This window comes from Bos mutus, chromosome 4 (genome assembly GCF_027580195.1).
Source record: "Bos mutus isolate GX-2022 chromosome 4, NWIPB_WYAK_1.1, whole genome shotgun sequence".
Classification (NCBI taxonomy): domain Eukaryota; kingdom Metazoa; phylum Chordata; class Mammalia; order Artiodactyla; family Bovidae; genus Bos; species Bos mutus.
In genome coordinates, this window is record NC_091620.1 from 511,632 (window position 1) to 523,799 (window position 12,168).

The following is a 12,168-nucleotide window of genomic DNA, read 5'->3' on the forward strand; positions in this document are numbered from 1 at the left end:
GTTGGCACACTTCCCCTCCCTGCCAAGAGCCCACGTCTCGTGGAGCCTCGCCACAGAGGCTCTGTGGAAGGACACGGAGTAGAAATGAACGCAGTTGACAAACCAGCGGAGATCAACCCGCAGCATGTCTCAGGCCGGCAGCGCCTCCTGCAGCGGCGGGCAGACCAGCGGCTAACCAAACAGGGTCTGGCGGCCCGGCAGGCCCTCCCCAGCTAGGCCCCCTCAGCAGCTGCCTCCTTCCTGTCCCCTGTACTTCAGGTCAGCAAGACACTGGAACCCCACGAGGCCAGCAGGCCTGAAGCTCTGCTGTCTGTTTTCCAGTAGCCGGGAGCTCTCCTCCGCCGACCCATCTCTGAAACATCTGAGGCCTCATTCAAGGGCCCCGACTCTGCCCAGAGACGGCCAGTGTTACCACCCTGTGCTGGGCCCTGTGGCCCAGGACTCTCCAGCTGGCCCAGGGGCCATGTAGTTCCTCCTTTAGAAAAGCGCCCCCACCCCCTGCTCCCGCCCACCTTTGGAAGACAGACACACGCCCCTGTTCCTGATGGGAGCGCCCACTGTGGGGAATTTCACGGTGTCGATCAGGTTCCCCGTGCAGTTACCTCTTCTTGACCCGGCGGCTGTATTTCTGGGAGTTTCCATCTGTGCAGCATTACTGAGAGCGCTGTTGTTTGCCACGAAAGACTGGAAACCCCCAGTATCCATCAACAGGGGTGTGGCTGTGTTAATACAAACGATGGTGCATCCGCATAAATGAAATGGTATGTGGCCGTTTAAAAAACACAGAAGGTTTCCGGGCGCTGGATACCACACAGCCTCTAGGATGTGTTGTTAAGTGAAAAGAGGTGTGAAGTTCACAGAGCATCCGTACTACCCCAGAGGGCGGCCCATGGGCACCTATGTCCCACCTGAAGGGTGACGGGTGAGCCCACCGTCCCTGCGGCAGAGGCCAGCCCCCCCCCACCCAGACAGGAAGGCCTGCGCATGCGGAGATGGGAGAGGATCGCCGGAGATGGACCACCTCTGGACGTGGGGCCAGAGGAGCTCCCAGCACCCAGAGTCGTCTGGGACACTGGGGGCCCGGAAGGAAGAGCTCACTGATGCCAGCTCCCCATCGCTTTCCAGCCTGGTCGAGAGCCAGCTCTGCTGTTTGCGAAAGAGCAGATGAACCGGGGTGAGGTTGAGGGGGTGGGGGGGCGAGGGCTGGGCCTGAGGGTCAGCGGCTGCCCTTCAGGCCCAACATTCAGGGGCTGCAGCTGGGAACCTGGGGTCCACCTGGAGCACCCCAGCCCCAATTTGTCTCCGGGCTCCCCCTCCTCAAGCCTGATCCAGGAATGCTGTGGTTTCCTGCTGGCGCCTCTGGTAGTCTCCACTGCCACCCCCCTCCCTTACCCCCCCCAACGCTGCACTAATGGCTCAGCCTGGGGCCCCAGGGACCTCCCCGCCCCCCCCAGACTGTTCCGCCAGCCCCCTTGCCCCCTCACCGCTGAAACCCAATCCTCTGCGGCAGCTCCGGCTCAGCCAAGCAGCCTCCAGCAGAGCTGCCCTGCCTGCCACGTCGGCTGCACCCTACCTGGTCTCTGCCACGGAGTGCCCCCCGCACCCTGGGGCCCATCACTGTGCCCAGCGGGGCCACCACCTGGGGCCAGAGGAGGCCAAGGGGACCCTCCGACAGACAGGACAGCCCGTCTCCCCAGGCCAGTGCCCCGCCTCTCCCCTCCTTGACCCACCCCTGCATGACCCTTCCCAACCCTTGACTGACCCTCTCGCCTGCCCCCTTGCGCCCCTGCACCCCCGCCCCGGGGGCTGCAGCCATGAAGCCCCCTGCGGGCCCGGAGGAGGCCCGGCTGCCCGCCTCGGATATCTGCGCGTTCGCCAGCAGCTGCACCATGCACGGGCTGGGCCACGTCTTTGGCCCGGGGGCTCCGCCGGCACGCAGGGGGCTGTGGGCTGCCGCCGTGCTCCTGGCCCTGGCCACCTTCCTGTACCAGGTGGCGGGGCGGGTGCACTACTACGGCGAGTTCCACCACGAGACGGCCCTGGAGGAGCGCGAGAGCCGCCGGCTCACCTTCCCGGCCGTCACCCTGTGCAACGTCAACCCACTGCGGCGCTCACGCCTCACACCCAACGACCTGCACTGGGCCGGGCCTGCGCTGCTGGGCCTGGAGCCCGCCGAGCATGCTGCCTACCTGCGCGCCCTGGGCCGGCCCCCCGCGCCCCCCGGCTTCATGCCCAGCCCCACCTTCGATGTGGCCCGGCTCTATGCCCGGGCCGGGCACGCCCTCGAGGACATGCTGCTGGACTGTCGCTACCGAGGCTGGCCTTGTGGGCCTGAGAACTTCACCACGGTGAGCCGTCTGTGCCAGCCTCCCCCAGAGCCAGGGGTCCTGGACAGCCGTGCTGCGCCAGGGGCCAGGGGTCCCCTCCCCTCGCCTCACCAGTGCCTTTCTGTTCAGCCCAAGAAGCAGTCCTTCTCAGTCCCCTCCCAACTCTCAGCTGGACTGCAGAGGGCAAGGTCACATTGGGGGCACTGGGGGCCCTCACCCAGGCTGGCTCTGGGCCCAGGTCTGGTCTGGGGAGAGCCTGCTCCTAGGGAGTTGGGGTGTGCTGGGAGTGTCTGGTGTGCTGGGCCAGGGCCCCCTATTTCTCTGCCAGCAGGGAGAGAGTTTGGTTTCCCTCTGCCTCTTCTGCCAGACCTGAAGGAGGGCAACTGGGACCTTCTTCCTTTTATGCCAGTCTCCAAAGAAACACTTGTCCTGTGGGCTGTGCCCAGGGCCTGTGGTGAGGGTGAGGCATGGGGGTGATGGGAGCTGGTGAGAGTCCAAGTCCATGTGCCGGTTAAGGGAGGGTCTGGAGGCATGAGGCTTCCCTGGTGGCTCAGCTACCAGGTAAAGAATCTGTCTGCAGTGCAGGAGACCCAGGTTTGATCCCTGGGTCGGGAAAATCCCCTGGAAGAGGAGATGGGCTACCCACTCGAATATTCTTGGGCTTCCCTGGTGGCTCAGCTGGCAAAGAATCCACCTGCAATGCAGGAAACCTGGGTTTCATCCCTGGGTCGGGAAGACCCCCTGGAGGAAGGCATGCAACCCACTCCAGTATTCTGGCCTGGAGAATCCCATGGACAGAGGAGCCTGGCAGGCTACATACAGTCCATAGGGTTGCAGAGTCAGATACGACTGAAGCAACTTAGCACACATGCTGGGGGCATGAAGATGCGGGCTTCAGTGTTCAAAGAGAGAGCCAGGTAGAGGCCAGGGAGGAGAGAGGTGGCAGGGTCCTCGCGCTGGCCTCGGGAAAGGGCCTGCTGGCCCCGGAGACGTCTGTCCTCTGCCTGCCCCTCAGATCTTCACCCGGATGGGGCAGTGCTACACCTTTAACTCTGGCGCTGATGGAGCCGAGCTGCTGAGCACCCCCAAGGGTGGCATGGGCAACGGGCTGGAGGTTATGCTGGACGTGCAGCAGGAGGAGTACCTGCCTGTGTGGAGGGACGTGGGTACGGGGAGGGGAGCGTGCAGGGGGCGTCCCGGGAGTGGGCCCGCGTGGAGCCAGGCCTGTCCTTTACTGTGGGAAGGGGTGGGGTTAGCTGGTCACAGTCCTGGGGAGAGGGGGCTGCAGCAGGGGGCCCCCTGGGACCTGGGCCTCAGGACTCAGGGTCCCCCTCTTCCTGCAGAGGAGACCCCGTTTGAGGTGGGGGTCCGAGTGCAGATCCACACCCAGGAGGAGCCGCCACTCATCGACCAGCTGGGCTTCGGGGCAGCCCCTGGCTACCAGACCTTCGTGTCCTGTCAGAAGCAGCAAGCATCCTCCCTGGTGTCCCCACCCCACCCCCCCCAGACCCCATCCCAGCTCCTCACACCTGCCCCAGGGACCTCACTGCCCGCCAAGGAGCCTCCTTAACCCGCCCGCCTCCAGCTGAGCTTCCTGCCGCCGCCCTGGGGGGACTGCAGCTCTGTCTCTCTGGACCCTGACTTTGAGCCAGAAGCGCCTGGTCCTCTGGGTACCCCCAGCCCGGGCCTCAGCCCTCCCTATAGTCTAATGGGGTGTCGCCTGGCCTGCCAGAGCCGCTATGTGGCCCGGAAGTGCGGCTGCAGAATGATGCACATGCCAGGTAAGAGGCTGGGGGCCGCGGAGGAGGGGATATGGGGAAGCGGGGGTCCTGGGGGCCGCTCCTGAAGCTGTCTCCTGCCCCGGCCGTGCAGGCAGTGCCCCAGTGTGCAGCCCCCAGCAGTACAAGGACTGTGCCCACCCGGCGCTGGGTAAGGGGAGAGCCTCCCCTGCACCCCGGCCCCACCCCCACCCCGCACCCCGGCTCTGCACCTGGCGCCGGCCCCGCGGGGCAGGAGGACCTGACCCGGGCACCTGTGGCCGGCAGATGCCCTGCTGCGGAAGGACGCGTGCCGCTGCCCCAACCCGTGCGCCAGTACGCGCTATGCCAAGGAGCTCTCCATGGTGCGGATGCCCAGCCGCCCCGCCGCCCGCTACCTGGCCCGGAAACACAACCGCAGCGAGGCCTACATCGCGTGAGCCCGGCGGGGGGCCTGGGGGCGGGGAGGGCCCCCTCCTCCGGGCGGAACCTCCCTGCGCACCCAGGGCTGGGAAACCCGGCTACCCATCGCTCCCCGGCTCTGGGGGCTCTGGGCAAGCGCCTCAACCTTCCTGAGCTGGGCTCTTCTGAAAAATGGGCTCCCCCCACCACCACCCTCCCCACCAGGGCTCACGAAAGGTCCCAGAGACCAGAGAACGGGGTACCCGTTCCTGCCAGCAGCCAGCACTAGGGGTGTCCAACAAACACTCTCCTCCTCCAGGGAGAACGTGCTGGTGCTGGACATCTTCTTTGAGGCCCTCAACTATGAGACGGTGGAGCAGAAGAAGGCCTACGAAATGTCTGAGTTGCTCGGTGTGTCTGCGCCTACGTGCAGCTAGCGCCCTGCAGCCCAGGGGGAGGCGTGGGCAGGGCAGACAGCTGTGGGCTGACGGGGTGACCCCGCCTCCACAGGTGACATTGGGGGCCAGATGGGACTGTTCATCGGGGCCAGCCTGCTCACCATCCTGGAGATCCTGGACTACCTCTGTGAGGTGGGTGGGCCTGGGCCCCAGCTGGGGGAGGGGGAGGAGTCAAGGCACAGCATCGCGGGGTGGGGTCCACCTCCAGCGCTGCTTGTCCCCAGGTGTTCTGGGACAGAGTCCTGGGTCGTCGCTTCTGGAACCGAAAGCGCCCCCAGAGGCCCTCCAGCGCCAATCTGGTAACAGCCCCCCGAACCCTACCCCTGCCATCGCCACTGTGGGTGCTCAGCCCCCTCCTAAGTGTAGAACACCATCCCTACCCAGCTGGGAGGCAGGGGAGGGGCAGTGACCCTGGCTGGGGTGGCGGGTGGGAGAGACCCCTCCATCCCCGCCCCCACCTCTGACCCTCTCCCTCCTCTCACAGCTTCAGGAAGGGCTGGGCAGCCATCGGACCCAGGTTCCCCACCTCGGCCCAGGCCCCAGGTAATAAGAAATGGCCTCCTGAGGTCAGGAAGGAGGGCAGAGCTTAGGTCTGGGAGGGCAGGGGCCAGGCAGGACCCAGCGGTGCGGTCTGTCTCCCCAGGCCTCCCACCCCCTGCTCCGCTGTCGCCAAGACCCTCTCTGCCTCCCACCGCACGTGCTACCTCGTTACCCGCCTCTAGACGTGGGGGCGGGGGCGCGGTGCCTTCAAGGCCGCACCCTGACACCCTGGATGTGGCTGACCTGCCTGCCTCTTTGCCGCCTTCACCCCAAATAAAGTTCTAGCGCGTCAGCCTCCTCTGCCATTCCTCTTACAGGCCGACCGGCCCAGCCACCCTCAGCCCTACTCAGCCCCAAGAAGGCCCCTGCCCACCATCACCCAGCAGATATGGTGTCCAAAACATTAACCCCCCAGAAATCTATGAGAGAAGTGCGCTGGGAAGGCAGGGGTCACTGCACCTCCCTGTGAGTGAGTTTTGTCAAACCGACAACTCAGAGGCAGGCAGACCCGAGGCAGCGGTAGGACGCACCCCTGGGGTCCTGTCAGGGAAAGGCGGGCAGGAGGCTCTTATCTGGAGCCCCCCCGAGAAGCGGGGGAACAGGCAGCGGGAAGCGGAGGGACAGCCCGCTCCCAGGAACCAGACTGCTGTCCTGTTTGAGGTGGTTGTGATTTTTTCTCACGTTAGGGACTGAGTGCTGGTGTGGCCCCCATCTCCAGGGGAACCTCTCTTTGCTTCCCCAGCCTCCTGGCAAGAGCCAAAGGCCCCAGCTTGGGGTTGCGGGGGAGCCCCTTACCACCCCTGCCAGGAAGCACACACCCAGACCCACTTTCCCTGCACCTTCTCTGTACCCTAAGTGTCGGAAAAGGACAGATTAGGGAGCAGGGCTGGGGGGGTTCCCAACCACAGCTGTGGGCCTCTCCTGGCCCAGCCTGCAGGCCTAGGTGTGGGGGATGAAGATGGAAGAGGAGGGGCGGGTACACAAGCAGGTACCTCCTGAGCAGAGGAAGGGGCGGGGACAAGAGCACACGAACCACTGCACACACACACCTGCAGGAGCAGCGTTGCCTCCTGCCCCCAGCACAGACACATGGGGTGAGCGTCACAGCCTCCAAGCCCCAGCCTCTGGCCACTTACAGTAGCAGAGCAAGGGTGGGACAGTTAGGTCGCTGGAGCTGGAAGCAGGGTGACAGAGGGTGATGCAGTGAAGCAGACGCTCTCCCCCCAGCACTGCCCTGCCCCGCCCCACCCCACCCCAGAGCCGCGTCACCACCACGTCAGCCAGACAGTGGGAAAGGAGCCAATTTATGAAATTAAATAAAGTCCACGGAGGGAGTGAAGACCACGGGTGAGGGCACCTCCACCCTGCCCGGCCCAGCACAGCTGGAGCTCGGCACACGGCTCATCCCTGCCTGTCACCCCTCCCCAGAGGGGGCATCAAGAGGGCCAGGCCCCCAGCCCTGGAGCCTAGGGGGGGCAGAAGTCGGAGAAGTAGGGATGCTGCAGGGCCTCCTCCGCCGAGATGCGCTGGACCGGGTTACACTTGAGCAGGTTCTGGATGACAGGAAGAGGTGAGGTGGGTTCAGGCCAGGAGGCCTTGGGCTACCCCAGTCCACACCAGCCCCAACAAGTGCGCTGGCCGCCCCCCACACTGCCCTTCATCACCTGCAGCAGGTCCCTCCCTGTGGCGTTGAGCTTGGGCACGACGTTCACCAGGGACGTTGTGGCCGGGTACATCGGGTAGGGCTGTGGTGGGACAGGGAGAGTCAGACCAGCGGTGAAGGGGCGTGGAGACTGCCAGGGCCAGACACTTGGGGTGAACCACGCATGACCCCCGCCCCCCTTGCCCCATCACACCTTATAGTCTGGCAGCTTGGTCATGGCAGGCCACTGCTCCTCGGTTGGCGTGCCCAGGAGTGTGTCCACGGGGTCAAGGGCCACTCAGGTGGAGGAAAGGGGCAGGCGAGGGGTTCTCTCCCCGGGAAAGGAGGTTCCTCCTACCCACCCCCACCCCAGCCCTCCTCACTCCATCCCCCAGTTCACGACACAAGCCCATGCCACCCTCATGCAGTCTCAGCTGCATGCTATTCTAGCAGACCAGATACTTGACAGCCATGATTAACTACTTTGACTGAAGCCCTGAGGTCCATGGCCCCGGTGAGGCGGTCAGCCTCCCCCTCTATCACCTTCCTGCTCCTTTCTGCTCCCTCACCCTAAGGATTCAGCTCTCAGCGGGGGAGGAGAGAGCCCTCCCTGCCTCCCAGCCACACCAGCCAGCAGCACGCACCTGCCCCATGACCTCTAGGCTGCTCACCACCCTCTGCCCTCAGGTGCCCCCAATCTTGGCCCCGCCCCTCACTGCCCTCCCTGCCTGCACTCTGAGCTCTGGGGGGGCTTTCAGATCCCCTCTCAGGGGTTGGGGGGTGGCGTGAGGTGAAGGGAGATGGAAGGATATCGGAAGATCCTCTTCAGCTGGTCGTCTACATCATTGCCAGGAAAGAGGGGCCGCCCAGCGTTGGCCAGCTCTGGGGGAGAGGCGGGGGCGATATAAGAAGAACCCCTCACCCCCATGCCCCCCACTCCCACCGCAGGGGCCCCACTCCGTTCCCCGGAGGTACCCTCCACTCCAATGGGAGAGCACCTCCGCAGAACCCGGACACGTCACCTGCGAAGATGCAGCCAGCTGACCACATGTCGATGGACGTGGAGTACAGCTTGGCCCCAAAGAGGACATCGGGTGGGCGGTACCACAGCGTGACGACCTGGAGAAGAAGACCCCACCCATGGGAACCCCTAGTTAGAGATGGAGGAGAGTGCTCAGACAGGAGTCCTGGAGGAGGAGCTGAGCGATGCTCATTGGGGACCCCCTCCCTCACTCCCAGCATCCCACCCTTACCCCTGCAGCTCACCTCAGCTGAGTAACAGCGAACAGGGATCCCAAAGGCGCGAGCCAAACCAAAATCAGCCAGTTTCAGCTCCCCATTCTGGGGGTGGGCAGGGAGACAGTCATGGAGAGGGGCTCTTCACAGTCTGAGGGCAGGCCCCCTGCTCCCACCTTCCTGCCTGGCTCCCCTCACCCTGCCCCCACCTCCCAGACACACTGCCCCCTCCCCTGAGGTACCCTGTTGATGAGCAGGTTCTGAGGCTTCAGGTCCCTGTGCAGCACGTTTCGGCTGTGACAGAAGCCCAGGCCTTTCAGCAGCTGGAAGAGGAATGACTGGGGGCGGGGCAGGGAGGAGGTCATCAGACCCTCTGGATGGGACGTGCACCCTGCAGGGGATCACGGGCCCTGAAACCCCAGCCGTCTTTCAGCACCAAGCTCAGGGCAACTCACCCCTTCACTACTGAGGACCTTCTTTGTACTCTGCTGGGTACTCGAAATGAAGGCCGAATGGGGGAGCCCTGGTCCCCACCTTTCTGGAACTGGCAGCTTGGTGGGGCTTCCTGCCTTCCCATCCCACACTGCTGTCTGTCCCCTACCTGGCCTCAATTGAACATGGACATCATAACCATCCATGTGTATATTGTGCCGTGTTATCATTTATCATTCTTTTTTTTTTTTTCCATTTATCATTCTTGAGAATCCCTTGGACAGCAAGGAGATCAAGCCAGTCCATCCTAAAGGAAATCAACCCTGAATATTCATTGGAAGGACTGACGCTGAAGTTCCAATACTCTGGCCACCTGATGCAAAGAGCCAACTCATTGGAAAAGACCCTGACGCTGGGAAAGATGGAGGGCAGGAGGAAAAGGGGACGACAGAGGATGAGAGGGTTGGATGGCATCACCGACTCAATGGAATGAGTTTGAGTAAACTCCAGGAGATAGTGAAGGACGGGGAAGCCTGGCGTGCTGCAGTTGATGGGGTTGCAGAGAGTCAGGACTGAGCGACTGAACGACAACAACAGTCATCAAGCACTTATTTCCCTTGGAACCTTGGACAGGGCACTTGGGCCTAGAACAGTGCCTGGCACACAGCATTCAGTAAGAATCTGTAGGATGAGTGAATCTCTTGGAACCTCATTTTCCCACCTCTCGAATGTAAATCCTATCACTGACATCAGAGTTCCTTTCAGGTTAAAGGGGTCACGTGAAAATGATCACTAAAACGGAGGCTCCTAGAAGCAGAAACAGGGTTTTCTCCTCCTCTCGTTCCCTGAGTGTCTCCATGCGGGGCCTGGGAACATGTTCACTGAATACAGACTCCAAATCCAGCCTCAATGAGCTCCCAGGAAACCGGTTTCCTTACCTTCACAATTTCAGGATCTAGGTCACCATTGCAGCTGTCGAAATACTTCTTAAGGTCCTGAAAAAGGAACGGGGGTGGGGGATGGGACAGAGATGAACCTCAGCTGGGGTCCCTGTATCCTCCCAAGGCTACTGGCCCTCCAGCCCCTGTTTCACCTGGTCGCAGAACTCAAAAACCAAAGTCAGCTTCTTGTCGCTGTGCAGGACGTCATGGAGCCTGGGGAGAAGCGAGGGCTTGGGCAGGCAGGGCCACAGCCTGCACCTAAGAGCCCAATATCAGCCCAGCCCATCTCTGAAGCCCCCACCTCCTCTGACCCAGCCCACCCACACACCTGACGATGTTCTTGTGCTTCAGCTCCTTGAGTAGGCAGATCTCCCGAAGGGCAGAACTCGGCACACCCTACACGTTGGAGGGGCCAGGTGGCCACAGTCACATCCCACCCGGCCCAGGCCCCCAGCCCCTCCCTGGCCCTGGCACCCAAGTCCTACCTCGTCATCGTCATCCAGCCTCACCCGTTTCAGAGCCACAATCTCATGAGTCTCCCGGTTTTTGGCCTTGAACACTGTTCCATAGGTGCCTAGAGGAAGGAGGGGAGGGGTAGGGAAAGGATGGGGCACACTTTCCCAACTCAGGAAGCCCCTGCCGGGACAGCAAGCAGCGTGGGAGGGTGTTACTGCTGATACTGGAGGAGCAAGGGAAGAGATCTGGGGTAAAGGTTGGGCACGGCAGAGAGCTCTGTGTGTGGTGATGTGGCAAAGAGGTGCTGCAGATGGCTCAAGGGTGTCTGCAACAGGCAGAGGCTGCAGGGGCCAGGTGAGGAGGTCTATCACAAAGGCCGAGCTTCTGGAGGGTCTGGAAATAGGGAGCAGGGGTCTGGGAGAAGAATAAGGGCTGGCAGGAACGCAGAGGTTGGAGGTCTGCAGAGAGAACTGAGGCTGGGGTGGGTGAGGTTGTGCAAGAGGTGCTGAGTGAGGATGGAGAGGAAATGCAGGACGTGTAGAGGTCGGGAGGTGGGTCACTGGGAGTGCTAAGGTGGGGAGTGGGGCGTCCATGGGAAACGCTAGCGAAAGGGGGGTGGGGTGGGGGGACTGCTGTCTGCACGGAGTGTTGAGCTAGGGGGCCAGGGCTGCAGCCAGTGCTGAGGTCGGAATCTGTGGGTATTGCTGACGGTAGAGGAGCCAGGGCTGCAAGTAATGCTGAAGGGTCTGCAGAAGAAGATTTTGCAGGAGCATCTCGCGGTCCCATTACCTTCCCCAATCTTCTCCAGTTTCTCGTATTTCTGCATCACGGCAGCCGCGCGAGGACCCTTGCGGGCCCTGGGTTCTAAGACTCCGGGCCCGGCGTTGCAGAGGAGGCGGTACCCCAGCCTCCGGGCCCTGCCCCGCCCTCCCGCCTGCGCATGGGCTTCTGGGGCTTGTAGTCCTAGGACGCCAGGTGTCCCAGTAGCGCCCAGGATGGTAGGCAACAAAAAGACTACAACCCCCAGCAGGCTGCGCTCGGGCTCGCTGCAGCTCTTGCCTCCCGGGGACTCCGGTTCGACCGCGGAGGCCACTCTTGGACTTCAAGTTCCAGGAAGCACTGCGTGTCCGCTTTCCCGGCTCCCCACAGTCGCGCGCGGCTCCCAGGGTGCCCCGCTCGGGTATTCCTTTCAGTGATTACACGCTTCTTTGGGAAAAGAGTCTCTCCGGGACTACACGTTCCAGAATGCTGCAGGGGTGGGGGCGGTGGTGGGGTGGGGTGGGGTGGAGTGGAGGGGCGCTTTCCAGAGTCCGGGCTTTGGCAGCCTGCCTCCCGAGCCCAGGTGGCCCTGGCTCTGCCCGGGTTGATGGTGTTGAGCTTCCAGCGACCTCCTGACACTCCCATAACCGGTTCGAACCTCTCCCTGGGCCGTCCAGTGAGCTCAGGATTGCCTGGGAATGGCTCTGAGCCATATCTTGCCGATGATGACCTCACAGGGGCCAGCTGCCCGCAAGGCTGGAAAGAGAGACAGGTGTGCCCCACTGGAGGCTGGATTCACCATAAGCCAGAGACTTCTCTCTCTCCCCTTTTTGTGGTCCCGGAACCCACCCGACTCCAGCAGTTCGCTCCTCCCTGATATTCCGAGGCAAGCTGGCGCACTGGGGAGGTGTACCCACCCTCTCCCACCCCACCCCCACCACCTTACAGAGCCCCGGCCCACTGGAGTCGGCCAGGGTGTGGCCCTAGAGCTGGCAGGTTGGTTACCGCCCTCAACAGACAGAAGGACAGACAGAAGCTACACTTGAAGCGGCCTTGACCTCATCCCTTAAGGAGTTGATTATAGATTTATCTTGTGGCTTCTCTCTAATTGTCTCATGATTGCATTCTTGAGGGCTGTGAACTGGATGAAAACTGCCCTCAAACAGCACTCCTCGGCGCCGCCGGAACCGACGTAGGGGCTTAAACAGTTTGTTAATT

The 12,168-nt window shown here is 62.7% G+C and overlaps 2 protein-coding genes across 2 annotated transcripts; one reads left to right on the forward strand and one right to left on the reverse strand.

The window, feature by feature from the left end:
• The first annotated feature begins 2 nt into the window (after positions 1–2).
• ASIC3 (acid sensing ion channel subunit 3) lies at positions 3–5,799 on the forward strand. The gene is made up of 12 exons (XM_070368886.1): positions 3–1,174; positions 1,511–2,348; positions 3,343–3,493; positions 3,671–3,798; positions 3,913–4,108; positions 4,200–4,256; positions 4,373–4,520; positions 4,806–4,897; positions 4,997–5,076; positions 5,169–5,243; positions 5,429–5,487; positions 5,588–5,799. The coding sequence occupies exons 2-12, from the start codon at positions 1,815–1,817 to the stop codon at positions 5,664–5,666; spliced, it is 1,599 nt and encodes a 532-aa protein (XP_070224987.1). The 5' UTR covers positions 3–1,174; positions 1,511–1,814; the 3' UTR covers positions 5,667–5,799.
• A 970-nt stretch (positions 5,800–6,769) lies between these two features.
• CDK5 (cyclin dependent kinase 5) lies at positions 6,770–11,131 on the reverse strand. The gene is made up of 12 exons (XM_070368750.1): positions 10,981–11,131; positions 10,221–10,309; positions 10,064–10,131; positions 9,888–9,948; positions 9,733–9,789; positions 8,605–8,700; positions 8,393–8,467; positions 8,149–8,245; positions 7,938–8,008; positions 7,341–7,400; positions 7,149–7,229; positions 6,770–7,037 (listed from the first exon to the last, which is right to left on the reverse strand). The coding sequence occupies exons 1-12, from the start codon at positions 11,015–11,017 to the stop codon at positions 6,951–6,953; spliced, it is 879 nt and encodes a 292-aa protein (XP_070224851.1). The 5' UTR covers positions 11,018–11,131; the 3' UTR covers positions 6,770–6,950.
• Between the last annotated feature and the right edge of the window lie 1,037 nt (positions 11,132–12,168).

What these genes read in the sequence shown, in the direction of transcription:
- ASIC3 (XM_070368886.1), top strand. Translation starts at nt 1,815, where the DNA reads ATGAAGCCCCCTGCGGGCCCGGAGGAGGCCCGGCTGCCCGCCTCGGAT. An exon ending in CGCAGCGAGGCCTACATCGC is followed by an intron (nt 4,521 to 4,805) that starts GTGAGCCCGGCG and finishes CTCCTCCTCCAG; the next exon opens with GGAGAACGTGCTGGTGCTGG. An exon ending in TCCTGGACTACCTCTGTGAG is followed by an intron (nt 5,077 to 5,168) that starts GTGGGTGGGCCT and finishes GCTTGTCCCCAG; the next exon opens with GTGTTCTGGGACAGAGTCCT.
- CDK5 (XM_070368750.1), bottom strand. Translation starts at nt 11,017, where the DNA reads ATGCAGAAATACGAGAAACTGGAGAAGATTGGGGAAG. An exon ending in AAGCACAAGAACATCGTCAG is followed by an intron (nt 9,949 to 10,063) that starts GTGTGTGGGTGG and finishes GCTTCTCCCCAG; the next exon opens with GCTCCATGACGTCCTGCACA. An exon ending in TAGATCCTGAAATTGTGAAG is followed by an intron (nt 8,701 to 9,732) that starts GTAAGGAAACCG and finishes CCCCGCCCCCAG; the next exon opens with TCATTCCTCTTCCAGCTGCT.